Source organism: Argentina silus (genome assembly GCF_951799395.1).
Source record: "Argentina silus genome assembly, chromosome: 22".
Taxonomy (NCBI): Eukaryota; Metazoa; Chordata; class Actinopteri; order Argentiniformes; family Argentinidae; genus Argentina; species Argentina silus.
The window spans coordinates 7,263,739-7,291,323 of record NC_139676.1 but is presented as its reverse complement, the minus strand read 5'-3'; the positions used below and the strand labels follow the sequence as shown (position 1 = coordinate 7,291,323).

Sequence of the window (27,585 nt, the reverse complement as noted above, 5' to 3'; positions counted from 1 at the left end):
TTAGACCAACCCAGCCTCCCGACACATGCCGTAGAACTGGCCTCTCTGTGAGATGAGGTTCGCGGGGGTGTCCATCTCCGAGATGTGGCCTTTATCCATGACGATCACTCTGTGCATGGAGGGGAAGAACAACAACACAGGTCAGATTCTGTTGAGGTTTCAACTTCACACACAAGCAACTGTTGTGATGACGATGTCTCGAAAGAGTATCAGACTTCAAAATGTCATTATAATAACATCCGTTTCATGAAGGCTACACTGCTTGTCATTGTTGTTGTTTCATTGTCGTATTTTACCCTGACTGCACGACAAATACTACTACCAGTTTATTGCCCCTAAAGGGACAATACAGATATTGATTAATTGATTGATTGATTGACTGCTATTCACTCTGAGCTTTTGATTATGAGACAGCTATTGGGACTTGTTGTATTCTGTATTATTGTATTGTATTATGCATTCTATATTGTTTTAGTTTGATTGTTTTTACTTTATAGTATATTGTTTATTGTATTTATATTGTATTTTTATTTTATTCCTATCCTTATATTTCACTGCACTATTGGGAGGTAGGCACATGACAAATAAACTTTGATCAACAAATTTGATTAGATTTATTGGTTGAGACTGACCTGGTGTAGTCCATGATGGTGTTGAGTCGGTGGGCGATGGTGAGCACGGTACAGTCCTCAAACTGGCTGCGGATGGTGGACTGGATCAGGGTGTCTGTCTCCAGGTCCACAGCAGCTGTGGCCTCATCCAGAACCAGAATCTTGGTCTTCCTCAGCAGGGCACGAGCCAGGCACACCAGCTGGCGCTGACCCAGACTGTAGAGGGACACAAATGAACACATGTTGAAGAACTAGGCTGTAAATAAAGGAAGAATGGTATCCCTTTATTTTACAGCCAGGTATTAAACAGGTACTTAGTTTGAATGTACTAGGTAAAGCATTATTATGCTTGCTGGTTCTTTTAGATTCATTGAGCACCACTATACAGCCATACAGTGCCAGGTAGTTACCAATGGTGCTGATGAAATGAGGAAAGTACCAGAAAGTAATAATAATGCATTTATTTTGTATACAGCTTTTGTCAGTACTCTACATTCCATGGAGAGAACAAGAATAGATACATAAAAAAATAAAACAAAAATAGTCGGTAAAAACAGCAATAGAAATAGTTAAAGATTAAAAGCAAGTTTAAAAAGGGAGGTTTTGAGGGATCGTTTGAAGGAGGAGAGTGGCTGGATTCTATAATGTGGTTTGGGAGAATGTTCCAAAGAGTGAGGGCTTTTACCACAGATTTACCAAATTGTTTCTTAGTAAATACAGCATAAACAGGGCTGTAAAGTGTAAAGTGTTTCAGAAGAATGTATCTGTAGAAAATTACTAAATTAAATTATAATTAATGATAAACTAATAAATTCTATAAATTAACATGTGTTGAACATTTAGGCTGGATCAGGTTTCACTGGTAACGTGGGAACAGAATGTAGGAGGAGACAGATAAGAGAACCAGGAGCCTACTGTACCATGAAGATGCATTGTTAAGATATTAAATGTTGTTGATGTTTGGTAAAATGTTGATAGTGTAATACAGTGTATTTGTATTGCTAAGTCGCCCCAGACTGTTTCTGCTACAGTATTAGCCAACTCCTGTTACTGTTGTTGTCATGACAAACATTGGTTGGAGGGAGAAATCAGAAGATCATTGTAATGCATGGAACGGTGTAATGCATGGAACGGAATGCGGAATGGTATCAAACGGAATGAGGAATGGTTCATTATCAAACACACATGTTTGATACGATTCCTTATTCCATTCCATGCATTCCATACAATGAGCCCGTCCTCTGATTTCTACCTCCACCAGCCTCCTCTGGTTGCTTAATACAGATTCAGTGTTTTTCCATACCTGAGGTTCTCCCCTCCTTCTGAGCACTCGTGGTTGAGTTTCTCAGGCAAGTTGGACACAAAGTTCTTGAGATGGGCGAGTTCCAGAGAGTTCCACACCTCCTCCTCTGTGTACGCGTCAAAGGGGTCAAGGTTCATACGTAGAGAACCGGAGAACAGCACAGGGTCCTGGTAGAGGTAGAGGAACAGTCAGCATTCAAACCTCTGTTAGACTGAGCGCTGAATCACAGCTGCCATTGTGTAACATTGTTCAACCCACATTTCTTTCATAACATGCAGGAGGTGAAATTTGTTATTTATGTCAAACTCAAAATGCAACAGGGGAGGCTGGTGGAGGTAGAAATTGGAGAACGGGCTCATTGTAATGCATGGAATGGAATGAGGAATGGTAACGATTTCTGCCTCCACCAGCGTCCCCTGATATGCAATATTTATAATAATAATAAGATTACTTTTACTGTCGCTAGTACCTGTGGGATTATGGTGATGCGGGATCGGAGGTCGTGGAGTCCAATCTCTGCGATGTTTACTCCATCGATGTAGATCTCTCCCTTGGCAGCCTCCAAGATCCGGAAGATCCCGAGTGCCAGTGAGGACTTCCCAGCTCCGGTCCGACCCACAATGCCAACCTAAGACAGACCATATCCATATGAATAAGGTTAGGGTTAGAATATTTCCTTTCCAGACAACTTCAGGTGAAGAGGACATTCAGCAACTCTTGGAGGACAATGGAACTGTTGCTAAAATCATAAGTTCCAGGATGGAGCCTTCATCAGGAGAGCGAGGTAGCAACAAAATTCCTCTCCCACTACACTTTCCAGACAACTTAACTCCTACAGCAGTGGAGGCTAGTGGAGGTAGAAATCGTGGAATAGAAAATGCATGGAATAGAATCAGGATTCCATGCATTACAATGATCCTCAGCTTTCTACCTCCACCAGCCTCCACTGGTATCATGTATCATCATTTCCTTATCTGACCAGGGGAAAACTCCAGGCCTTAGTTGTGGGCTACAACTACTGTACAAGTTTTTCCTGGTTAGGTCACATGTCCCGGGGAAAACTCCTTGCCCTAATTATGACATAACTGCAGAAAAAGACGACCCCTTACCTTCTCTCTCTCCTGGATGCGCAGGGAGATGCCCTTCAGAGCCCAGTCCAGGCCCTTGCGGTACTGCAGGCCGTACTCATGGAACTCTATAGTGCCAGTCTGGGGCCAGGCCAGGGGCAGGGAGCTGCTCTCCACGTTCCAGGCAGCCTGAGGGGGACAGGGGTGAGGAGAGGACATGTTAGATTAGAAGGTCCTATATGAATGAATCAATGAATGAATAATAATATTTTTTGTGTCATGCCACCAGTGTGGCCCATCCCATATGGGGTTATATAGTATGTTATCAGATAAATCATGAGGAATGTTATCATCAAACACACCCATTCCCTATTCCATTCCATGCATTACAATGAGCCCGTCCTGCGATTTCTACCTCCACCAGCCTCCCCACGTGTTACTCTCCCACCATTGTTAGCTCACCTCTTTATCCGTATCAGAGTACTCCTTCACCCTCTCCACAGAGACAATGTTGTTCTCTACGTCCGTCCAAGACCTCACAATCCAGCTCAGGATTCCAGTCACCTGCAAAACACAACATAGCGAGAGGTTCTAATCAAAACAGTTCTCTTGCGTGTGGTGAGGGTTGTGCAACACACAGCTATTCCTTTACTTTCATTTCAGTTGGGTGAACCACTAATTGCCCGACTATATTATGATCCAAGCAAAGGGGTTGCCTGTAGTGGGTGTGCCTGATTGAAGCCAGAGGGCACATATAATCACAATGCTTTCTTGCCCGACATGTTATCGCTTATGACTACAGCAAAGGGTAGGGTGTGCATGTTTTGGCGCGATGTCTTGATCTAACAAACTCCTGACGCACCGACATTCTTGCATTCTCTGCAATTAATTTGATGGATGACAAAAACCAAGATTATTAGATGTTCGTTAAGATCTTACCTGGAGGGAGTGTGAGACCGCCAACCCAACTATGCCAGGGCTCAGGGTATCTTTCCCAATAACAGAGAGGATGGCTGCGGCCAAGACCACACCGTTACCCACAAACTCAAGGTTAACAGCCAACCACCTGTGGATATCAGAAGAGGAAGGACAGGTTTTTGTTTATTTAAGATTTATTTACCACGGACATGCTATGTCACTGTCTATTTTTCAAGAGGTTATTAAAGTCAGTAGGCAGACATTTTAAGTCATTACATTCGCAACTTCCAATGTCACCTTACATAATCACAACAACATGTGAACAAAGTAAAGGACCATAAAAACCAGTGGAGGCTGGTGAAGGCAGTTATCAGAGGACAGGGTCATTACTCATTCCATTCCATGCATTACAATGAGGCCGTCCTACGATTTCTGCTTCTACCAGCCCCAGATAGATCACATGGGGTCTGAGTATGGTGCTTCCCTGTCTATGCCTTAATCATGGACCACATTCAAACATATCAAATCTCACCTGGTGGCCACAAAACGAGGGAAGTAGGAGGTCTGGTTGAAGTCAACCCTCTTGTTGGCCTGCAGGACGAACCGTGACTGCTCCCCGAAGGCCCGTATGACGCTGGCGCCCTGCACCGTCTCGTTGAAGTGGGTGTAGATGGGCGAACGACTCACTGACTCCAGCCTCCGCAGCTGACAGGATGTGGCCACATAGAAACTCTGTAATCCAGCGGAAAAGTAAAACACTGGGTTTTAATGGACAAAAAGTACCAAGTGTGTGTGTGTGTGTGTGTGTGGGGGGGGGGGGGGTTAGGGTTAGGGTTAGGGGGGGGGGGGCGTAGAATTCCTTGTGGATTCCCATAACACCATGTCAGCAGGTAGAATACAACACCGTGCAAAACCCAAGACGTCAAGATCAGCAAGTTTGGTTTTGCAGTCTAAAACCTATTATTTTCTACAGTACAGTACCAGTGTACAGTACCTGAACGAAGGCGTAGAGAAAGACGAGGGGCAGGATGATGACGGCAGCGAAGGGCATGGCGATCAGCACGATGATAGAGACTTCCATCAGCTTGAAGAGGTAGCCCATCATCATCTTGAGGCCGTCGGGGATCATGCAGTCGATGGCGTCGATCTCTTTGGCAAAGCGGTTGAGAAGGTTGCCGCTGGGGGTGCACTCGAAGAAGGACATGGGCGAGTGCAGCACGTTGTTCAGCAGGTCCACATGGAGGTGTCGAGAGGCGATGATGCCGCCCACCGAGATGGCCACCGTGGTCCCGAAGATAGCTATTCCTGAAAAACACAGGAACAGCTGCTGTTAGGCTACCATTTGAAGCTACCGGTATAGGATTCCTCTCATTAGCGAGGCCAGGAGTTTTTCCTGACCATGTGACCTGACCAGGAAAAACACGAGGCCCTAAGATGTCACGACCACTGACCTTGTGCGAAGCCCAGTGCGCCGTAGACGCCCAGCTTCATGTCTGTGTTCATCTGGGTGCCGTTGACGATGGGCTCGTCTGCCCACACACTGAGCCAGTAGTTATAGGCCAGCGACGCACCTTGCTGGAAGAAGTAGAGGAAGACGATGGGGATGATGAAGGCCAGGCCGATGGTCTTGAAGTACTCCATGTACATCTCCAGTCTCACCTGGGACAGAAAACAGTCGGTTCAACAGTCAGTCAGTCAGTCATTTTTTTATTTATTTTTTTATTTGATCAGAATCTGAATAAGAAAACTTTATTGGCAAACAAACAATGGTCGCCAGGAATTTGCTTTGGTTTTACATGTTAAAAACAGTAAACACAACACAGACAATATCTACCACATCCATCCCTGTTTATAATCAAATGCTTAAATAAACAGTGAAAAAACTATAATAATAAAACCCTCCCATTGTATTTTTACTTTTTTAATGTTCTTTTATATTTTATTTGACATTTTTGAGAAATATGTTCTAGTAGTTAACTGTTTTTTCAGTAGTTAACTGTCGGTTCTTGACTCACCCTCCCAGTGCGGGCCTTGTCCACCTCAGTGAGCTTCCCCAGGTCCAGCTCCAGCTCCAGCTCCTGGTCCGTCTCAGACATGGGCTCCATCCCCTGCAGGTTGGTGCTGTTGGTGTCACCCCTGGGGAACACCGAGAGGTCAAGGGTCAAAATGGCTCATATTTGTTAAAGATGGATGCATGCCTCAGGTTTTACGAATGGACCTTTTGGTATATCAATGAGTTAACCTGTCATGGGGGAAAGTGCCACGTGTATATAATATATAACGCTTTTATCCAAAGAGACTTATAGTATAGTACAGTGAGTGAGTCACTTACCCAATGAGCTGCTCCTGGGACAGGTCTCTGGAGAAGGGCATGAAGTCAGTCACACTGAGCCTTGCGGTGGACTTCCTGGAACCTGAATCACAGACACATTGTTCATGTAGCTGTTCACTATACTTATCCTTATTACTTTGTAATAACACATATAATAACACATTCATAGTCAGTGAAAGCTCTTCACTATACCGATCTGAGTGTTCTTATTACATTGTAATAACACATTACATATATAATAACAAATGTATTACCAATAACAGCTCCCTTTGATGTTCATGGCATAGGCTGGTATCCCTACCTCTCTGCGTGGAGATCTCTTTGCGCTCCGTGCTGGCGAAGGTGTGGATGAATTCTGCGAAGGCTCCGTGGCGGCTCAGCAGCTCCTGGTAGGATCCGCTCTCCGTGATCTCCCCGTCCACCAGAACCAGGATGAGGTCCGCCTGCGGCAGGAAGCTCATCCCATGGGTCACGAGGACACGGGTCTGCAGGCAGAACCACAAGGGATTAGCCAAAATGGAGGATCAGTGAAAATGAACGCAAATGTACTATAGATGTTTAAGAATCAGCAAAATAGTGGTTGCCATGTGGAAGCCACAGGGGGAACTTACTAAGAGTGTGTTTTCACTTCTGAGCTTGGATTAAGCATTGTTTGTGGAGAGAGCGCCATTGACACATATAGGTCATATCTAGGGGTCATATTTATATTTTGTTTTTGTTTTCAGTGTTTACTAGTATTGTTACCTTGTCTCTAAGCACGCCCTTTGGCCCAATGACTTTGTCAAAGATGTGTTGCCCCACATGGGCGTCCACAGCAGACAGTGGGTCATCCATGAGGTAGATGTCAGCCTTCCTGTAGACGGCCCGGGCCAGGCTCACCCTCTGCTTCTGCCCTCCCGACAGGTTCAGACCCTGCATGCCAGGAGAACAAGAAGAAAAGATGATTCCAGAACTTTAGAATTTAAAATGTTATTCCAAGATTCTAGAATCATACTTTTTTTTTTTTATTAATGAAAAACAAGTCTGAGTTCTAGAACTAGAAGGCAAATTTGGTTGGTCTGGTTCTATTCCATATCAGAGCAGTATGAGATCACACCTTCTCCCCAATCTCTGTGGCGTCTCCAGCGGGTAGGATATCCAGGTCAGGCAGGAGGGCACAGGCCTCCAACACGCGCTGGTACCAGGTCTTTAGCTTGTCACGGCCAAACATGATGTTGTCATGGACAGTGGCGTTCTGGATCCAGGCTTGCTGGGGGACGTAGGCCACGGAGCCCTGTGGAGGTGAGAAATAAAGAGAGACATCAGCATTGACTTCAATTGAAATTCTATGACTCAAATGTATTGGATCGAGATCAGTATTAATATCAGCATCAAATTCAAAGTATTCCCTCAGACCAGAGGAGGGACAATGAGCCCGTCCTCCGATTTCTCCCTCCACCAGCCTCCCCTGAAAAAAATTCTGTACCTTCACAGAAACACTGCCACTCCTCTTCTCAGTCTCTCCGAGCATAGCAGACAGTAGTGAGGACTTCCCACTGCCTACGTGCCCCACCACAGCCACTAATGAGCCCTGTGGTACGCGCACATTGATCCTGTTAACAAAGAAGGGAGATTTTGAGCCTCAGCAACTCCTTAAGTGCATTAAATGTTATAAGTGTATAATTAGAAGACTGTGTGTTACCTTTTGAGACATGGAGGGCCCTCTCTAGACCAACTGAAAGTTCCATTGTCTATCACCACGCCTTCCCCATCTTAGAGAGAGAGAGAAAAAGAGAGGGAGGAGAGAGAGAGAGAGAAACAGAGGGAGAAGAGAGAGGAAGAAAGAGAGAGAGGGAGTTGAACAAAGTCTCCACTGTTTCCTGTCTGTATAGTAGGCACACTTTACTTTATGCACTTGTGCAGACTTTCAAAATAATATTTCCTTCCCAGTGACACGTCAAATTGCAGACTGTACATAATTACAAGAGATCTAATTAGCTTAATCCTCAAAATTACAGCGTTGTGTGTTTTCACAAGCTGTCTTCGGAAGTGTTGACAGATTACAGACGACGACAGAGCCTTTATTCCCCCTGAATCATATGTCTGACTCCGAGCTGTGATTTCCATTTGACCGCTGGACGGGAACATCCTATAATTACTGCGTCTCCCAGGCAGCCTCACTCCCAGGAAGTGACAACACACACGTTACCCCAAAATGAGGTTATGGGATTCCGTGGATGTGAACAACAAATCTTCAGAGTTTGTTTGCATCGGTTATTATGACAGTCCACAGCTTCAATGTGTGTGCGTGTACAGGTTACTGACTGAGCAGAGGCTGGTAGCAGAGGCTGGTAGCAGAGGCTGGTAGCAGAGGCTGGTAGCAGAGGCTGGTGCAAGATACCAATAAGGTTACATGTAGGTCAGGGGAGGCTGGTGGAGGTAGAAATCGGAGGACGGGCTCATTGTAATGCATGGAATGGTATCAAACTGAGGACTGGTATTAACACGTGTGTTTGATACCATTCCTCATTCCATTCCATGCATTACAATGACCAAGTCCTCCGATTTCTACCTCCACCAGTCTCCCTTGGTGGAGGTAGAGATTCTCACCTGTACTGAAAGGAGCTTTGATCACGTCTTGTACTTTCAGCTCCTCTGAGCACAGGTATTTTCCAAGGCGTTTCAGGGAAACAATAGCCTGGAACATAGAGATGAGAGAACGTTGTTATTTATGAATCAGCTCAAAACAGGGGTATTCTTCATTGGATAGGTCTCATGAATAGGGCCAAGAGTTTTTCCTGACCATGTGGACCTTGCTAGGAAAAACTACAGGCTTAGCCCATAACAAGGGTCTGGAGTATTTCTCTGGTCAAGTCATGTGGTCAGGAAAAACTCCTGGCCTTGCCCATCAAAACTGTGGACATTGTATCTCACCTGCATGGTTGTGCTCATTGCAAAGGGAAGCTGGCTGAGGGGGGTCTTCAGAATGTTGATGAGAGCCATGGATACAAAGACCTTCTGTGCGTCCAAGACATTCTTTTCATCAATCATCACGTAGACCCCAAACATGGCAAAGGCAATCTGGGGGAGGAATACGTAGGATAAAAAAGGTTATATATTAGGGAACTGTATTGGGAAACATAGTAGGCCTACATACTGTAGACAGTGGCTGCGATATGTAGGCCTCAGGGGAGGCAGAAATCGTGCTCATTGTAATGCATGGAATAGAATGAGGAATGGTATCAAACGCACAAGTTTCATGCCATTCCTCATTCCATTCCATGCATTACAATGAGCCCGTCCTCCTACCTCCACCAGCCTCCCCACCAATACGTCAATTTCAGTTGCTGACGTACCACGAAAGTGGAGGAGTTGAAGGATGCGATGGAGATTGAGTAAAGGATCTGGGACTTCTTCAGGGCCTTCAGCTCCTTCTCCCTGTAGCCAAGGACCTGTTCCAGGAAGGCCTTCTCCCAGGCGTAGAACTTCAGGATCTTGATCCCATTCAGGATCTCGTTCATCAGTTTGATCCGCCTGTCTGTGAACTTCATCTGTACCTCCTGGTTCAAAGACATGGATTTAGCGATTTTTTTTCGAGTAGTTGCACTTACACAACAAGAATGACACTTTAATTTAATTACAATCACATTGACAGTGTTACAGTACTGGTCACAGCATTTAACACTTAGCAGTTTTACAACAAAGAAACAACAAAGAGCCAGGAAAGAAGCGGTCAGTGCGCCACATTCTCGACTGTAAGTTCGATTAAATTGGCATTATTGCCAAACGTCTGTTGTTTTTCCCCAAAAAGAAATGAAAAATATAGCTTTTATAGCCCCGGTTTTCCTGTGGTTGTTTTTCATAAGTGTAACATGGCGGAGAGTGGTAGAGACATCAAAAGAGGACATCACGTGAGAGAGAGAGAGAGAGAGAGAGAGAGAGAGAGAGAGAGAGACCATGCAGCTTTCTCTCATTCATTCACTATCTAAACCAGCTGTGGAATCCTTGACCAAACAGCCCAGATGACTCTCTGATGCTCCCGCTGCCCTGGGGGCCAGAGTGCAGAGGAATCTCTTGACCAATAGCCTACCTGCAGTTTACTCCTTTTCTTGGCGATGAATCCGTTGAGTGGGAAGATGAGGATGACCGTGGCGATGCCAGCAAGCGCAGATGGACCAAGGTGCTGAAAATGTTATATACTGTAAGTCATCATAATCTAAGAAGTGTTTTGGTAACAACCTTAAGTTGTCCCTATACTGTAATAACACACGAATTACACTGTATTGACATGTTGTTATATAGTGATAAGGTAATTCCAGCATGGAAGCAGTATGTGGTTGTTACACATGTGGGATAAGAAACATTGTGCCAACAAACACAGCAGCCATTTTGTACCATACCGGCCAGAGGAAGAAGGGATCTTAATGTTTGTCGTGAATGAGTGCCAACAAAAGACAGCAGCCATTTTGTGCCTTACCTGCCAAAGGAAGTAGAGACAGAGGGCTATCTCAATGGGAGCGAGCCACACTGCGTTGAAGTACACCACAAAGTCCATGAGCTTCTGAGTGTCAGCTGAGACCAGGTTGACGATCTCCCCGACCGTGCAGGTTCTTCTGGAAGCGCTGTTTATCACTAGGGACTAGAGACAGAAACAGAGCAGAATCTTTAGTTTAAGTGTCAGAAACTAAATATAAGTGTTACGTAACTGTGACATCTGGTGTTAATGGTATCATCTGGTGTTATATCTTGCCCCTTGTCCGGGTAACACTTTACACCATGTTGTCCCTATAACCATGTAATAACGCTGTAATAACTGTAGTAACAACAATGTTTCAAGTTAGCATTCTGCCCTAAACTCTAGCTAGGGTTCCGCGTTGAACAGTTTCCACACACACACACACATACACACACACACACACACACACACACACACACACACACACACACACACACACACACACACACACACCTGCGGTCCCAACTACATCTGTACCTTTCTGTAGACCAGGCCCATCACGGCTGTCTTCACCCTCATGCCCACGGTGAAGCAGGTGTACATGTACTGGTGGTTGAATAGGGACTGGAGGCAGGACAGCAGGAACATCAGGATGGCGTAGAAGTAGCCCTTCCACAAGGGGGCATCTTCGTCCCTCATGAAGCCCAGCAGGAGACTGTGGGGGAGAATGGGGGAGGTAAAAGGGGTGAGGAGAGGTGTAGCGATAGAGAACTTCGTGGAGTCACGATGTGTATCATATTTTTAAGACCTCTTTGTTTACTCTTTGCTATTGAGACCTGATGAGGACCTACAATTTGGTGTAGGGAACTTCCTGGAGACACTCGACTCTAATTCACACTGCAGGGCCAAACCGAGCAGAGCTAAGCTGAGCTGTACTGGGCTGGCCTGGTTACGCAGCTATAACAAGTGCTCTAACTTACTTGTGAAAGGAAAACATCAGAGCCAGCACAGTATGGGTCAGGTCGGCCCTGTGGTGTGTAAAGGCCCTTTTGTGTATCATAGACCTCTCTGTAAAACCTATGCTATGGAAACCCGATGGTCTGTTCAATAAACACTGGGAAGTACAGCACTGTGCAGAGTATGTTACTCTCTGTGTACCAACTTTCACAGAGACACATTCACAGTGTAACACACGAGGCTACAGTACGCTACATTCAAATGCACCACAACAGTACGCCAATTCCATCCATTGTGTTTTATGGAGACACGCAGTAAAACACTGACAAGTTATTGTTCTCTGTGTCAACTTTTGTGCATGGTCAAGTTTACAATCTTCCCGCATTTATACCGTACGTTCAACCGGGTTGCCGTAGTCAATGAGCATTGCCGCCTTAGTCAATGAGCGTTGCTGTGTAGCCGCATGCCCTGCTGGTCCACACACAAAGCAGCTCGGATTGCATAAGACTGCTGCTCTTGTGGCTGGGTCTGCCCTCACTCTTGGCCAGCGGCTCCCTTATTGTGGTCCACCAGCGCGACCTCAGCATTTCTACCATTTAGAGCCTCGCTTCTTCTCTCCCTCCCTCCCTCCCTCCTTTTCTCTCGCCTTCCCTCCTGTAGTGTCCTCCATGCCTGGGCAGAGAGCTGTGGTCTTCTTTTCCCTCTCTCTCTTGCTCACAGGCCATGACCGTAATTAACACTTCCATCAAGCCATGGTTGTGCAACAACAACAAGATTCCTGTCCGTCTGACTGACTGGTGGTGTGGCAGGGGTCAGAGGTCAGCTGTGGCTCAGTTTCTAGGTTGCCGGAGTTTTTGTTTTTGTTTTTGTTTGGATGTCAGGGCTGTCGATAATGGCTGTCTGATTTGAAAACTTGGCTTTCTGGGTCAAGTGTGGCACAGTTTTTGGGTTGCGGACTTGTGTTTAAGTTCGCATGACTTTTTGATGGAAACGATGACAGTGAGAATGTTCCGGAAACTCTTAGTAAGCTCCTCTTACCTTAGCACCTGAGGGATGGCGAACATGAAGGCGTCATGGACCATAATGCACAGTGTTCCGGTTAGGAAATAAGGGCCGAACTTGTGGGCCAGCGTCCTCAGCAGACAGAACCCGGAGCTCTGTTCCTTTTGCAGCTTCCTGAGGAGCTGGGCCTGGTCGCAGGGTAGTCTGGAGCCCAGCGCCACGCCCGATGCCAGGGCCTTCTCCTGCCTGCCAGAGGGGGTGAAAACAACACAACAGACGGGGCATTTGCGTCAGGGATGGATGGCCCGACATTGTGCCGGCTGGCCGGCGCCTTTCAAGTTTTTAATGTGAAACAGACAATAGGAAGAAGAAAGCCATTGTTGTTAAGTTAATGCATCACTGATGCACAGAAAAATGCGGCGGGAGTTTTTTTTTTTTTTGGCTGCCGTAAAAATCATTATCCAGACGCGTAGAAGAGCACTTAACGTAAGGTTATGGGCCTTAACGATGGATCTTCAAAGCGTGGATGCAAGTGTTAACAAGCGTTGAAAATGACACAGGGCTCTCGTCTTAACATTGTGGTACGTCCTCAGGGGATTTCGTTTGACCTATTTTCAGCCAGAACGTCCCTGATGAAACAGCTCGCATTTCGATTACCATGATTGCAACTACGCAAGTGCCTCGAGAGACCTTCATCTTCAAGACAAACACTCTATTGAAGTTTGACCACAGCGCCATATAATAGACATTGGATTTCGAGGCTTTTTTCGTCTATAAGCTAGATGGTAGTAGCTAAGGCAAAAGAGTTGAGAATTAGGAGTGTTTCTCACTGTTGGAGTTTGCCGCATTCTGTTGTCCACCTTTGCTCCAGGTCAGAGATGATCTTGTCTGATGTGTCCTCCTCCCTCAGAGACCACAAGTCTTCAGCTTCGAGAGGTGTTCGGTAGCCCTTGACAACAAGCCTGAGGAGATGATACAGTCACACACAAACACACACATTGTATGTTATGCATGGAAGATCTTCTCAGTCAGTTTTATACAACACTAAGATGAAAGCAGGGGAGGCTGGTGGAAGCAGAAATCGGAGGACGGACTCATGCATTACAATGAGCCCGTCCTCCGATTTCTACCTCCAGCAGCTTCCACTGATTGAAAGATTGGTAAAACCATCTCACCCAGTGAACCACCAGAAGAGTATCTTTGAAAGGAAAGAGGCATCCTTGACTGGACATGGGTTCTGAAACAGATTAAAAGCCACAGTCACTAGAATGTTACCACCAAGTAAATCTGTTAATGTTTAAAGGTTTTCGAAAACATAGGACTCCATAGAGGCCATCTTTGATGGTTGAATGATGTACTTGTGGAGACTCTGTTTACCGGATGTTAATGAGGCTATGGTTCAGTGTGGTGGTAGGCTACTTTGAGGAGACTTGTGTTACTAGCTGGAGACTGGACTCCCAGAGAAAAACATAAACAGAGGTTAGTGTTAGGGCAGGGTGGGGAGGAGATGTTGTGTTGGGTGGAAATGTCTCGTCACTGTGGCATGCTGAACGCGCACACAATCTTACACACACACACACACACACACACACACACACACACACACACACACACACACACACACACACACACACCAGTTTTTTTGTGCCCAAGCCAGAACTTGCACCATCCCTCTTCCCTATACCGCCCCCTCACCGGAGGTCTCTCTCTTCCTCTCCATCCATCCCTTCCCCCCTCCCTCCCTCCCTCCATCCCTCTGTTGTGAGTGAGTAACTCTGACCAAGACGTGGGGAGAGGACAGGGAGGGGCCCATGGGTGTGGCTCCTCCAGCACACTGTGGCTTCTCAACCTCGATCACCGCCGGGCAGATGCTGAGAGACATTAGGGGCTTTTTGAGTTTGAGTTTCTTTTTCTTTTTCTCTGAAAATCTTGCGTCACATTGGCTCACTAGGCCTCACTGTACCACATTACTTGATTCACACGTTTGTCACAGAATGTATGTTTTTTGGTTGGTCGGTCGTTGCCAGGTTCATATTATTTGATTGGTCAGTGAGAGGATACATTGGTAATGTGTACTGTGTTGCGGAACTGCGTTGGTGTAGCGGTCGAGGCACGGGTCATGTTATCCAACAGTGGTGTGAGTCGTCTGCATGGAATGGACGGGGACGGAGACCACACACACACACACATACACACACACACACACCACACACATTCATTCACACTCTCCTCATAGGAAACAAGAGTGAGAGTGGGCAGTGAGGAAGGAAGTGATTCACCCAGCTTCCTCCAAAAGGGCGAGTGTGTTGACAACAAAAGTTCAAAACCACAAGATGGCTGCCCGGGCATTCTTTTTGCAATTTTGGAAGGAGGGAGCGTATTGACGGAAGTGGGCAGCGGGCGCTAACCCATGTCTGCATGCCTACCTTGATGAGGACAGTCTTTCCTAAAGGCGGTTGGTCGGCGAAACAGCAGAGGAAGAGCTGGGCCAGCTGTAGAGTGAAGTAGGAGAAAAAGGCCAAGTACCGCACGATATCACTGGAGATGCCCTGTCAGAGAGAACAAATACAGTATAAGTAGATATATAGATATACAGTAAGGAGATTGACACAATATCACTGGAGACGCCCTGTCGGAGAGAACATACACAGTAAGGTGAAGGAAAATCAGCTTTGTCATTGTTATCTCCCTTATATGTTGAATTGGTGTGCAAACATGAATGATTTACTTAGTAGGACCTGCCCGTGTCCATGGAATTGGCACTGCAGAATACTGTACATACCCGCACCACAGAAAAACAACATCGTTCTTACATCACAAAGTGTGTGTTTTAATTGAAAGCTAAATCAGTTTTATTTTATCCAATCATATAAACAATCATTAAATTCATGATTGTACTTTATGTGGCACAGGAACCAATGTTTTTGTGTGTGTGTGTGTGTGTGTGTGTGTGTCTGTGTGTGTGTGTGTGTGTGTGTGTGTGTTTCGCAACATTCAAGCTCAAGCCTGATAAGCAACTAACAATTCCTTAACTTCCACACATAAGGCATATTACTGTATATACCACCGGATATGGTTATATGCCAAGATCGCAGACTCAATAAAGCTTATTTTGAACTGTGCAGCCAAATCTTTAACAGCTTTAATGCTTGCTTTATATAAATGAAACCATAGTATAAAAACCCGTCACGCCACCAGGCCTGTATCTGTAAATAGAAGAGATTGTGGTTCAAGAAACCAGCGCCCTCACTCTGGCAGCCAAAACACAGATATTAACCACTCGACAACATATGCGAAATGTGGTGTTCACATGTTATTCTTGACATACAAGAGGGGGCAAGCCTTTTCTGGCAGACCTTTCTGTTTACCAGTTCTCTTTGTGTGCTAGCTAGTGTGTAGCGGGTAGGGCAGTGTGTGAGTGTGTGAAAGTGGTGAGCTACAGCAAACAGTGGTAAAAGCATTTCCCTGGAGTGATGTTGTGCCCACAGAGGAGATATGGCGGGGAGGCTGGTTCCGGCCGCACAGCAAAACAGGTTGAGAATGGGCTGAGCTGGGCTGAGTGGGTGGTAAATATAGGTCAGGCTGAGACTGGGCAGAGGGAATTGGTCGGGTCTGCAAACATGAACTCTCTTAACTCTGCCCTCAGCGTAGCTACCGAAGCCTCTTGTTTTCTGCCTTCTCAAAACATTTATATTTACTTGGAAATGTGTCTTATGAACTTCATTGAGAGACTCTAGGTTGAGATGCTGTATGTAGCAAGTGTATTATGTTCTCCTGTCTATCCAGTGTATCTAATGTCTAATAAAGATGGTAAGACCCTCTCTGTGATTGTCCAAACTGTCCAAATTGTTACTACTGGTGGAGTATACCTTGTGCATGTGTGTATGTACGTGTGTATGTGGTTGTGTATGTGTGTATGTACACGTGTGTATGTGGTTGTGTATGTGTGTATGTACACGTGTGTATGTGGTTGTGTATTTGTGTCCCAGTGTGTATCGGTGTGGTTGTGTCTCAGTCTGTGTGTTTACTGTGTCCCAGTCTGTGTGTTTACTAGCAGCTAGCTGTCTTCTCAGGCTCATAAAGGCTGTGCTGACGAGCCTCGGGTCTGACCCTGGGTTGCCTCGCCTCACCATCCTTTTTCCCAGGGCCATCATTACCCTCGCCTAACGCAGCGCAGTTATGTCACACTGGGTGCGATAAAACTAGAAATATGGATGTGTGTGTGTGTGTGTGTGTGTGTGTGTGTGTGTGAGTGGCTGTGTGTGTCTGTGTGTGTGAGTGTGCGTCTTTGTCTGTGTGTGTCTGTGTGTGTGCGTGTGCATGTGCGTGCGTGCGTGTGTGTGTTTATAGAAATGCAAATGCAACTTCCTTTGGCTGTGTGTGTTTTTATAGAACGTAGGCCTGGATATATAGGACAATGATTGCAGTGTTTGGAGGTTGGAGGAGAGAGAAGACACAGGAAGAGAGTGGGAATCTGCATACATATGGTTTAGGAAACAGCAGACCAGAATTGGCCAGGCTATCCGCCGACTCAGAGTTACGTCGGTCGACGTTTTGGGGATGTATTTAAAAAACCCAAATGTAGACATAGCATCGCTTCTGAGCAATGCTATCAGTCACTTGTCTAGACTATGGGTAGACACCAACCCTTCAGGCAACTCGGATTCTGCTGGGGTCAATGAGTGCAAGCCTAAGCAGACGTACAATTCGGAATGTAAGGATTAGTGCCTGTGTATTTACCCTAGTCGAAAAAAGGAGAGGAGGAACGCACACCCAAGACGAGGGGCTGCTGACTCACGGAGCATAACTCAAAACTGAAATGAGTGAGAAAGTTTCACACTCTTCTGTCATTGCTGTGACATTTATTCAGCTCACCAACGTTTTGGCTCTCTAGCCCTCCTCTGGGTTTATTACCCTGCTGTGAAATGCATGAATTTCCCTGGATATTCCCTGGATATTCCCTGGATATTCCCTGGAAGTGTTATGTCGTATCGTCTTATTATTATCATATGGCATCATATTCACATCGTATCGCATTTTATCATATTGTGTCGTAACATGTACCGTAACGCATGGCATGGTATGGTATGGTATGGTATGGTATGGGATGGGATGGTATGGTATGGTATGGTATGGCATGGCATGGTATGGCATGGTATGGTATGGCATGGTATGGCATGGTATAGTATGGTATGGTATGGTATGGTATGGTATGGTATGGTATGGTATGGTATGGTATAGTATGGTATGGCATGCTATAGTATGGTATGGTGTGGCATGGTTTTGTACCTCTTCCATGGCCAGCTGGATCTTGGCCCTGAGTGGCACCAGGGAACACAGCACTGCCAGAACCCAGAACAGGAAGAGGAAGACGGAGGAGCGGCAGCCCCGTATCCTCTCCAACTGGATGATGCATATGGCCAGGACCTGGGAAGGGGGAGATATAGGGACGGAGGGAGAGAGAGACAGAGAGAGAGGGAGGGAGGGAGAGAGGGGTGGAGAGGGACGTGAGAGAGAGAGAGAGAGAGAGAGAGAGAGAGAAGTCAGAGGAGTCAGACTAGTTGCATTACAATGGAGCGTCTGCTTTGAAAGAATACGCCTTTGAAGATTAGAAATAAAAATGAAATCCCGCCCGGATCAACAATCCGTCTTCATTTTCCTAATAGTTTCAGTCTCAGGGCTGATAAACACAGCCTAAACAGAACCATTTGGATGAGATTGGATTTAGCTTTGTTGGTTTTGGAGGAGGAGATGGGGTTAGATTGGGATTTCCCTGGCCACAGACGCAGATGCTATCCTGCTGACTTCCCCAATAAAACAACAGATGTATTGTAACATGCCCTCCCTCTATCTGCGCATTACGTATGCTTAATTGCACTATATTTCACAAACCAGATTGGTTCAGTGTTTGGGCACTGCTGTCAGGTTATCAACATTGAGCAACCGTCACGTCTGTTCAGGGTGTTTGAGGCCATAATTATGACTGTCTGAGTTTTGGTTAAGTGAGACGTCATTCTGCCGGGCCAGCTCACCGCCAAAAGGAGAAGGTGGTGATTTTAAGTTGCATAATAGTTGCCATACTGGTTGCATTGGGATGAGCCATCTAAACCACGGCACTATCCTGTTTGAAGCCACTGAAACCTCATCATTATATCCACTCACTCTTTACTAATCAAAAACACCACAGCACACTGTCGCTAGGTAGACTATAGAGATAAACTTGTATGCAGTGTGGTTATTGGTTCATTTTCTACACTTATTGCCCAACTAACCACACTGCAGGCCTGACATGGCTCTGAACGAGTGGAGGGGATGTCAGTGGGTGGAACTAAGTCCATTACTGAGCCCAAACTAAAAGCCTTTCTAGTAATTACATGGGAAGTCTGGAGCACAGGGGCGGAAATAGGGCTTTGCGTCATGGTGTGTATTTGTGTGTGTGTGTGTGTGTGTGTGTGTGTGTGTGTGTGTGGTGTGTGTGTGTGTGTGTGTGTGTGTGTGTGTGTGTGTGTGTGTGTGTGTGTGTGTGTGTGTGTGTGTGTGTGTGTGTGTGTGTGTGTGTGTGTGTATCCGTCATGGGCAAGGAAGGACAGCAGAGGACCATGAAGGGGGAGATGATTGCGAACAAAATTCCCATACATTGACTGGTGCTGAAGAGCAAAAACATTTGAGTTTGAACAGCAAAGCACACTCTGTTCCTGTTCCCAGGGTGGTGGTGAAGCCAGGGCTAGTGGTGACTGGTGACTATTACCCTGCGCTGCCCAGAAAATCATCTGCTTTTATTTAGCTATATTGCGATGCTAAGTAAATATCACAGTGTCTGGTAACTGTGGCAACTGTCTGCCCTACTATGCTAGATTCAGGGGAGGCTGATGGAGGTAGACATCGGAGGACGGGCTCATTGTAATCCATGGAATGGAACGAGGAATGGTATTGAGTCCGTCCTCTGATTTCTACCTCCACCAGCCTCCACTGGTTCGATTTCAATCTGTTCCCCAGAGTGATAAGTTGTGCTCTTAAAATAAAATGACCTTTTTAACATGTATAGCTAGTATAAGAGATTCAGTATGTCTTCTTCACCCAAACAGACATTGATATTGACTTAGGAGTCTGAGGCAACCACAGGTGGGCTACACGGAAGTCTGATTCAGAGAGAGCGAGTCTGTGCGGAGGCTCTGTTTCAGCCCAAGGGAGAGAGGGGTTGTGGGTAAAGGGGTTATGGGTCTGTGGGTCGCTACAGGAGGTCTACTGGCCTACATCCTGCCAGACCACCACCACCACCACCACCCTCACCCCCCTCACCCCCAAACCCCTCTCACCCCACAGCCCCTGCTCCTCTACCTCTGTCATAATTCTAACATCACACCCCCACAGAGAGTAAACAGTAAACAGGTCTTCATTCTAGGTGGACTGTACCACCCATACTGCACCCCTCCCTCCCCTCCCGCTTCTCTTTTCAACCCCAACCCTAACCTTAACCCTACTAATCTCAGCCTGATTTCAGAGTACACTGGAAATTAAAGGGGATGATTTCAGACAGAGGACAGCAGTATACTGTATATTTGTTGAGATAAAGACAGTGAGAGAGCAGAATGACAGAGATGGAGATAAAGACAGAGTAAAAAGCAAGAGAGACAAAGCCAGTGAGAATAACAGTAGTTATAGAGGGAGGCTGGTGGAGGTAGATATCGGTGGACGGGCTCATTGTAATGCATGGAACGGAATCAGGAATGGTATCAAACACATTCCTTATTCCGTTCCATGCATTACAATGAGCCTGTCCTCCGATTTCTACCTCCACCAGCCTCCCCAGAGTAGTTGTAGATATTTACCACGGTCAAGCTGCGTATGATGGGGCTGAGGAGGAACACCATGTGCTCGTGGATCTCCTGGCTCCTCTCCAGCAGGATGTAGAAGAACTCCACAAAGCCGAAGGAGGCCAGGAGGAAGCCCAGCACCTGAACACACACACAAACACACACACACACACACACACACGCACACACACACACACACGCACACAAGCAAGTACGCACACACACACACGCACACGCACACACATACGAACGCACGCACGCACGCACACACACACACACACACAGCAAAGGGAGAGAGAGATTGAGATAAGGTTGTGACTAATTGCTAGTCTTGTGTGTGTGCAAGCCTGTGGCTAAAGCTTAACCACATCAAGAAAATCAGAGAGAAGTACATGTCCTGTATGTAACAGTCTCCATTGAAGCCCTCTGTAAACATCTCTATGCTCTGTTGATTACCCTCTAAACCTTTAAAGATTCCATGCCATTTCCCTCTCAATCGCTAAGGCATGAAACCCTTCTCTCAGGCCCAAACCCTTAACATGTGTGCCTTGTTTTTCACACTCTCGTATTCTTTTATTGCATATATGGTCACTGCACTCCGACACTGTGCCTGGCTTGTATAATGTTAACAAGTTGGTGTAGTCTCAGAGGCCTACTCTTGCAGTCGGTGCTAGCTAGGGGCTATCCTGTAGTCTTGTAGGCCTACTCTTGCAGTCGGTGCTAGCTAGCCTGTAGTCTTATAGGCCTACTCTTGTGGTCAGCGCTAGCTAGAGTATCGGCTAGCTTGGCAGTAGTAGCCAGAAGGCAGTTATGGGTAACTGGCTATAAAATGTCATATAGGTCGCATTTAATATGCAGTGTTAAGCTTAGAAAATCCTTTTCATGTGAGGGGCAACTGTCTTATGATTGGTTTGCATCCAATGTTTTGTCACCTTTATTTACAATAACATTAGCTCCGTTGTATGATTTTGGATTTGTGAGGTAAAAAAACCTCATATGTTAAACCAAACTATCAAGAACCATTGAGGCTCACCATCTTGGCCGTGCAGAGGCAGGAGACGCGGATGCATCCGCGGTCATGGCAGTAGAGATGGAGGGCGTAGAATGGGGCGAGTAGCCAGAGGTAGATGCAGGGGATCCACACCAGAACTGTGTTTTGGAAGCACTGGGTCAGGTCTGGGTTGGCCGTGTACCACGTTCGGTTCCAATCCTGGAGGAAAAGAGGACAAATGGACATAAGAATGATGAGCCATGAAACATATGGATGTAAGAATGTGTGAGAGCCTTTTGAGCCTTCTGTGCAACTATGGTAAATTTAAAGACATATAAGGGTTCCCCCTAGGGGAAGGGGTCACAAGAAAACAGATGGTCTTGGAATATTTGAAGAATGCAGGCGGAAGGGGTAAGGTCAGATTGAGAGGTTTGATATAGGTGAAGAAAAGAAAGGAGCTAAAGCTGCAGAAACCAGGATAGAGTAATTAAACGTTAGGGTAAATAAGTCATAAATAAAGTTGGAAACAGCTAGAACAAAAGGCTTTTGAAATCAGCCAGGCTCATCAAGATTTAGGTAGACAAAGAGACGCCAGGGCAGGTGGGGGAGCCCACCTTGATGAAGAAATGTAATTCTTGAATGTTATTGGTGTAAGTAGACAGGAACAGAGGTACGTTGAATAGAAGGCGTTGACCTGTTTGAGAGTCTATAAAAACAGGTGACAGACGAAAACTCAGGGTTCAACTTTGCAAATCTGAAACGGCTTCTTTCTCTGTGAATAAAGTCTCTGAATGAATCAACAGCTCTGGTTAACGGTATGTTATTTTAAAATACTACTATTTAAATTCTACGACATAATCTTCATGGGCTTCAAGGGTAGGGGTCAAGTATTTCTGAACGCAATTTAGTGAATGCAATGAAGAGGAGAATTGCTAATTAGGTGGGCTTGCTTGAGCAAGTCCAACTATTGTTCTTCGACATAACTTTATCCACTACCATAATAAGACTATCTCAATTTCTTTCAACTAGCCAGAAAATCTATCTATCTATCCATCTTGCAATTACAGCTCAATAAATATTTTTTTCAAGTTTCCAAAGGTAGGCCAACATCTAGAGGGACACTGTTTCTGTGCAGGGTTCAAACCTGCACAGTGAGACCCTACTGGATTTCAAGTCCAATGGCTTAACCACTCAGCCATCACAGCTGTACTGTCCTACCTTCTGCACCACATACTAAATCTTTTCAAGCTCTAGACATGGACCAGAGTTTGCTTATTGAGGAAGCCTGATATAGAGACTTTTGAATATCATTTCACGTAAGCCATGTTACGAAGATGCAACTTACATTACACAAATACATGTGTAACAACACACTTTGATTTAAGAAAGCAACATCGCCTGTTTTTCCTTTGCACACCGTGAGCAAGCTTTGAACCAGCACAGGGAGACTTCATTGAATTTCAGTCGAACACCTTAACCACTTGGCCATCACAGCTGGCTGCTGAATTTCATTGTTACTTACAGTTCTCTAAGTTACTTCTTGAAATGTGAAAGGGCCATGGCCTTACAGGAAAGGCTTTGCAAAGGAAATCCCAAAGGTATTGGGAACCACATTTGTGTTTCCACCATTACTTCGAACATCCTGCAATTGCAGCTCAACAACTCATTTTTTCTGGTTTCCAGAGGTGGGCTGACATCTTGAATATAAAGAGAGACCTTGTTGTCTCTGTGCTGTGAGCAGGGTTCCAACGCCTTAACCACTCAGCCATCGCAGCTGCCCTTAGCATTTCATTGTTAGGTGGGGGGGGGAATGTCACTACTGCTTCACTCAGTATAACCCATACTGATTAACCTCTTAATTGTTTTGATCTTTCTTTACCTCCCCTCTCTCATCTATCCATCCTCTCATTCATCTATCCATTCATCCATCCAATCAACCAACCTATCTCACTTTCTTTCAATTACCCAGAAAATCTTCATCAACCCTGATAAAAACTTTCTGATACCTATTAAACCTTTTAAACTATTCAGCTTTTTGTAACTATCTGGTTAACCAACCAACTCTACCAATCTATCAACCAACTCTCTACCCACTCCACTGAAGTACCCCTGGCCCATCCTATCTAACTATCTATCTAACATTCTATCCATCCAACCAACAGCAAAACCATCTCTAACTTTATCCACTACCATAATAAGACCATCTCACTTTCCTTCAACTACCCAGCAAATCGATCTACATGTTTGATACAATTGCTGATTCCATTCAATGCATTACACTGAACCAGTCCTCCGATTTCTACCTCCACCAGCCTCCCCGAGCCTACAGTCACCTCTGAGTGAAAAATGATCTATCAGTTAACAGTTAATACCACTGTCAGAGTATTAGCCTACTGAGAGATTATTTGGTGGGACAGAAAGCAGGGCTGAGTCCAGAGAGAAATTTGGACCTGGTGTAGACCGTCCTTCAGTACGTCTCTCTTTGTGTATCTAGGCAGTAGAGAGTGAAACCGCACCAAGTCAACAGAAAGCGTGTGTGTTCGTTGGACAGGGAATTTTTTTAAAGAGCTGAGTCAGTCTTGGAATTTTTCTTACCCTGACTTCAGTACATTCAGAAACTTTCCCTTCAGGAGGATGGACCGTGGACGTCAACACATTGCTGCACCCGAGGTCCAACCTTAGAATAATGCAGTCTAGGGATGAGTTATACTGCTTTTGTGTTGGGGCAAATGTTGCCAAATTCGAGACTACATCACTGCAGTACATCTGGGGCCAACGGTGGGGAGAAGGATGTCCATCGTAAAAAGACTAAAATACATCCTCTAAGTGTTCTGTTGTTGTCCGTTTCTCTCCCCTCCCCCTGTTGATCACCCTAACGAGGGGCAGGGTGGCTGGCGGGCCGTCGCGGCCGCCTCCGTTGCTAGACGGCTCGGTGGAGTCGCAAGAGGAAGTGGTTTTAAGGCTGGAGCTTGTTGGAGAGCGGCACGCTGCGGACTCACAGCCAGACAGCTAGCTACCGTCCCCGGCTAACTCCCAAGACCGGGATAAGGGAGAGTGACCACAATTCATTGCAGCTGCTGGGTCATTACGCAACAACAACACCACCACCCGACTCAGACTGCCCCCACCCTGCCCACCCACCCACCCACCCACCCAGCCACAAGTGCCCTGCCACCACCCTAACCACAGCAGGTGAGGCCTATAGAGGTGGTGCTTGGTGGCAGGTCGTGACACGAGTGTTAAGTGGTCCAGCATGTAGATTTTAGCTTTTAAAATAGCGCTAAATGGCCATGATAAATCGGTAGCCATCAATCACTTGATGAAAATCTTGTGTCGGGTAGGACACTGGCCTTCACGTGCCTGTTTCATGTTTTGTTTGTTTACAAGGATATGCACATGTTTGGCGCTACTAAAAAACGTAGCAGATGCACGTTTTTACATTTTCGTATGTGGCCAGCAAGGCAAGCAATACACAAAACTACATGCTGGACCTTTAATTTGATTTCTACACTGGTCTACTGTACCCTATGGAGGCATAACATCATCGTGGCATGGCTGGTTACTGCACTTTAATAAATGTGTTATTACACTTCATTCAGCAGCACATGAATTCATTCAGTTACTGTATGACAGTTTTATGAAAAAAATGATATGGGCTAAAATGGACCACATTCACTTTTGGGTGATAGATGGCTACAGAAACAGCGAGTGGGAGGTTTTCTCACAGCCCCTTCTGACTCCTGTGGTCAATTTCAGAGGTTGAATAGACATTTTTTTATGACTTTTATGTATGAAATGTAACTTGTCAAACACACTCCAAGACCTTTATTGGTCGCAGCGTTTCTTTGCTCTGGCTGAAGTCGTGTGTGTGTGTGTGTGTGTGTGTGTGTGTGTGTGTGTGTGTGTGTGTGTGTGTGTGTGTGTGTGTGTGTGTGTGTGGGTGGGTGTGTTTGTGCGAGGGCGTGCGTGTGTGTGTGTGTGCGATAGCGTGTGTGTGTGTGTGCGTGCGCTTGCATGCGTGTGCGAGTGCGAGTGCGAATGCGCGCATGTGTGTGTGTGTGTGTGTGCGCGTGCGAGTGTGTGCGTGCTATGTGCGTGTGTGTGTGTAGGTGAGTGTCTCAGACCAGGGTTTGGATGGCAGCTCGGTGGCTATTTTTACCTGTGAAGCGTAGTGATGTGAACTTGGACAGAAGACACGCTGCTACTGACTCTCTCAGCCACATTTTGATTCAGGTTTGTTATCATTCAATACTTGAAAGATGAGAATACCTGTTATCCTGCCTAAAAGTGGCCAATGACAAACTCTTAAAGTTGTATTTAATTTGATATATCCATATACTGTAAGTATATATATATATATATATATATATATATATATATATATATATATATAGTTGTTTACCTGTACAAAGTAAAAGGCAAAGATGAGCTAGAGAACTAGATGAAGTCCGTTGTCTTTTAGAGCACAATTAGCACTGTCTGGACAGGCCCATTGTTTTGTCTCTTTCCTGTCTCTCAAATTGCAAGGCACTTTGATTTAGATGTAGGTTTGCGAGAAAATTGGATGGTGTCGATACACTCCCTCAAAACTTGCTGAGTCGGTGTTTTCTGCACCACATCTCTCTGACTAAATGACGGATTATGTCCGCCAAAGTTCCTTTTATTCAAAATGCAAAACCTTTAACTTTATCCGAAGGCTACTGGTCATTTGAGTTGTAACGTTTGCTTCGACAAATTATGTTAAGACAGAAGCACATTGATATGGCAGCAAAGCAAGATGTAGCTGCTGTACTGTAGCAGCACCATGGGAGTACTCAGCACCCTGAGCCCTGTGGGCTACTCTGTCAAACAATTACCATGTGTCTTTTGCCGTAGGCCAAGAGTTATCTCCAGGCAATACTTGCTGACTTAATACATCTAATTGTCCCCCTTATTTTATTTTATTTATTTATTTATTTGGCTTCTGCACATTCTGTTCCATTTTGGAAACTTTGTTACGACATGCTACACAAGGCTATGCACCAGCATCGTTTTACAGAGAGAGACAGAGAGAGAGAGAGAGAGCGGGAGAGAGAAAGCACGCAAGAAAGAGAAAGAGAGGGAGAGAGAGATGATGGCATTGACTGATACCTCTCTGTATGGTTCGATGCCAAGCTCCAACCTTTTTTTTTTTTTTAATAATACAGGTATAGAATGTGTAGGTTTACTCCTATACAAAAGGACAAGGGATTATCTGCGTAAGTGGACTGAAAGCAATGCAGTACACAGAATACACTATGCATCGCTCAACCTTCGTTTCCCCTCATCCTCAAGTTACATAGCAACATTTAACATTCTTACAAGGCTGCCCTCTGCTTCTCATGCACTTATCCTCTTCAGACTTCCCCTAACCCCCCCCCCCCACACCCCCCCCCCGGGTCCTTTCTCAGCCTGCCTATAGTCACTTACATACGCAGGTGACATCGGAGAATGCCACTAAACTGTGCCCCCTCTGTATCTCAGTTGTGACTGCCGGAAAGTTTTCGAGTAACCTGAACATATAACCCCCATCTAAAGACGTTCTCCTCGACCCTCGGTGTTGCACGGTGCAGGTTTTCGATTGATGCGTCACGGTGCCAGGTCAGAGTGAACTTTGCCAGGACAATAACGTCAGTCTCGCTGGCAAGAAGTCAGTCAGGGAGACAATCCTGCACGGAACACACTGTGTGTACACACACTACTCTGCCAAGCTAGATTTAGCAGTGCTGGACAATACAGTGTCAATACAGCCCTGTGCTACTATATGGCATTCTAACATATTGCTACACTAGTACTGTATATACAGTGGCATGCTAACATATACAGGTATGTATATTATGTTTAAATAAACCATCGTAGTTGAATGTCCTCCCTGAGTGCCAATCTTAAAATGATTTGATTTTGGACCATATTCATATATAATAGATGCTTCTATAAGTCAGTCAATAAGACCAGACAGAAATGCTCCATCTGAACTGAACAGACACACTTTTTCAATAAAGTATCATATTCCTAAACGCAAACATCAATTTGAAGAACATATCAAACAGTTTGACTACTGTTGGCTTTTGACGGGGTTCCAGAGCTTCACTCACCCACAGAGGATCCAGACCACTGAGTCTACAAAAGGCATCCAT

The 27,585-nt window shown here is 45.6% G+C and overlaps 1 protein-coding gene across 1 annotated transcript; it reads right to left on the bottom strand.

Annotated features, from left to right (window-relative positions):
- abcc6a (ATP-binding cassette, sub-family C (CFTR/MRP), member 6a) lies at positions 1–27,585 on the bottom strand (the record flags this gene model as incomplete). Its single annotated transcript, XM_083694193.1, has 31 exons — positions 1–109; positions 633–827; positions 1,915–2,081; positions 2,384–2,542; positions 3,024–3,170; positions 3,444–3,545; positions 3,921–4,047; positions 4,432–4,631; positions 4,894–5,204; positions 5,351–5,558; positions 5,915–6,035; positions 6,232–6,313; positions 6,533–6,716; positions 6,976–7,143; positions 7,328–7,504; positions 7,697–7,823; positions 7,913–7,982; positions 8,821–8,908; positions 9,145–9,291; positions 9,567–9,770; positions 10,301–10,393; positions 10,688–10,849; positions 11,204–11,381; positions 12,662–12,871; positions 13,456–13,587; positions 13,801–13,862; positions 15,052–15,174; positions 17,915–18,052; positions 20,455–20,580; positions 21,473–21,649; positions 27,544–27,585. The coding sequence occupies 31 exons, from the start codon at positions 27,583–27,585 to the stop codon at positions 1–3; spliced, it is 4,536 nt and encodes a 1,511-aa protein (XP_083550319.1).